The sequence below is a fragment of the Meleagris gallopavo genome, chromosome 3 (assembly GCF_000146605.3).
Source record: "Meleagris gallopavo isolate NT-WF06-2002-E0010 breed Aviagen turkey brand Nicholas breeding stock chromosome 3, Turkey_5.1, whole genome shotgun sequence".
NCBI lineage: Eukaryota > Metazoa > Chordata > Aves > Galliformes > Phasianidae > Meleagris > Meleagris gallopavo.
This window is the reverse complement of record NC_015013.2, coordinates 80,195,564-80,195,775: the sequence shown is the minus strand read 5'-3', so window position 1 is coordinate 80,195,775 and position 212 is coordinate 80,195,564. Positions and strand designations below refer to the sequence as shown.

The window sequence follows — 212 nt, the reverse complement described above, 5'->3', positions numbered from 1 at the left end:
AGATGGCGGACCGGAGCTGAGAGCGGCGCCCGGCGAACTCGGGCCGCCCCCGCCTTCCTCCGCAGCCCCCCGGACCCCCGCCGGACACATGCAGGCCAAAAAACGCTACTTGACGCTGCTCTCCGCCGGCACCTGTCTCGCCCTGCTGCTCTACCTCGGAGGCGTGCAGCTGCGGGCAGCCCGCGCCCCGCGCCGCGCCGCGCCGCCCGGTA

At 75.5% G+C, this 212-nt stretch overlaps 1 protein-coding gene across 1 annotated transcript in view; it reads left to right on the top strand.

Moving 5' to 3' along the window:
- The first annotated feature begins 6 nt into the window (after nt 1–6).
- Nucleotides 7–212, top strand: part of EXT1 (exostosin glycosyltransferase 1) — a 159,344-nt gene continuing 159,138 nt past the window's right edge. Inside the window, 2 exon segments of the mRNA XM_019614218.2 lie at nt 7–209; nt 212. The exon segment at nt 212 is cut by the window's right edge and continues 786 nt beyond it. Of these exon segments, the coding sequence (XP_019469763.1) occupies nt 89–209; nt 212 (122 nt within the window). The 5' untranslated portion in view covers nt 7–88.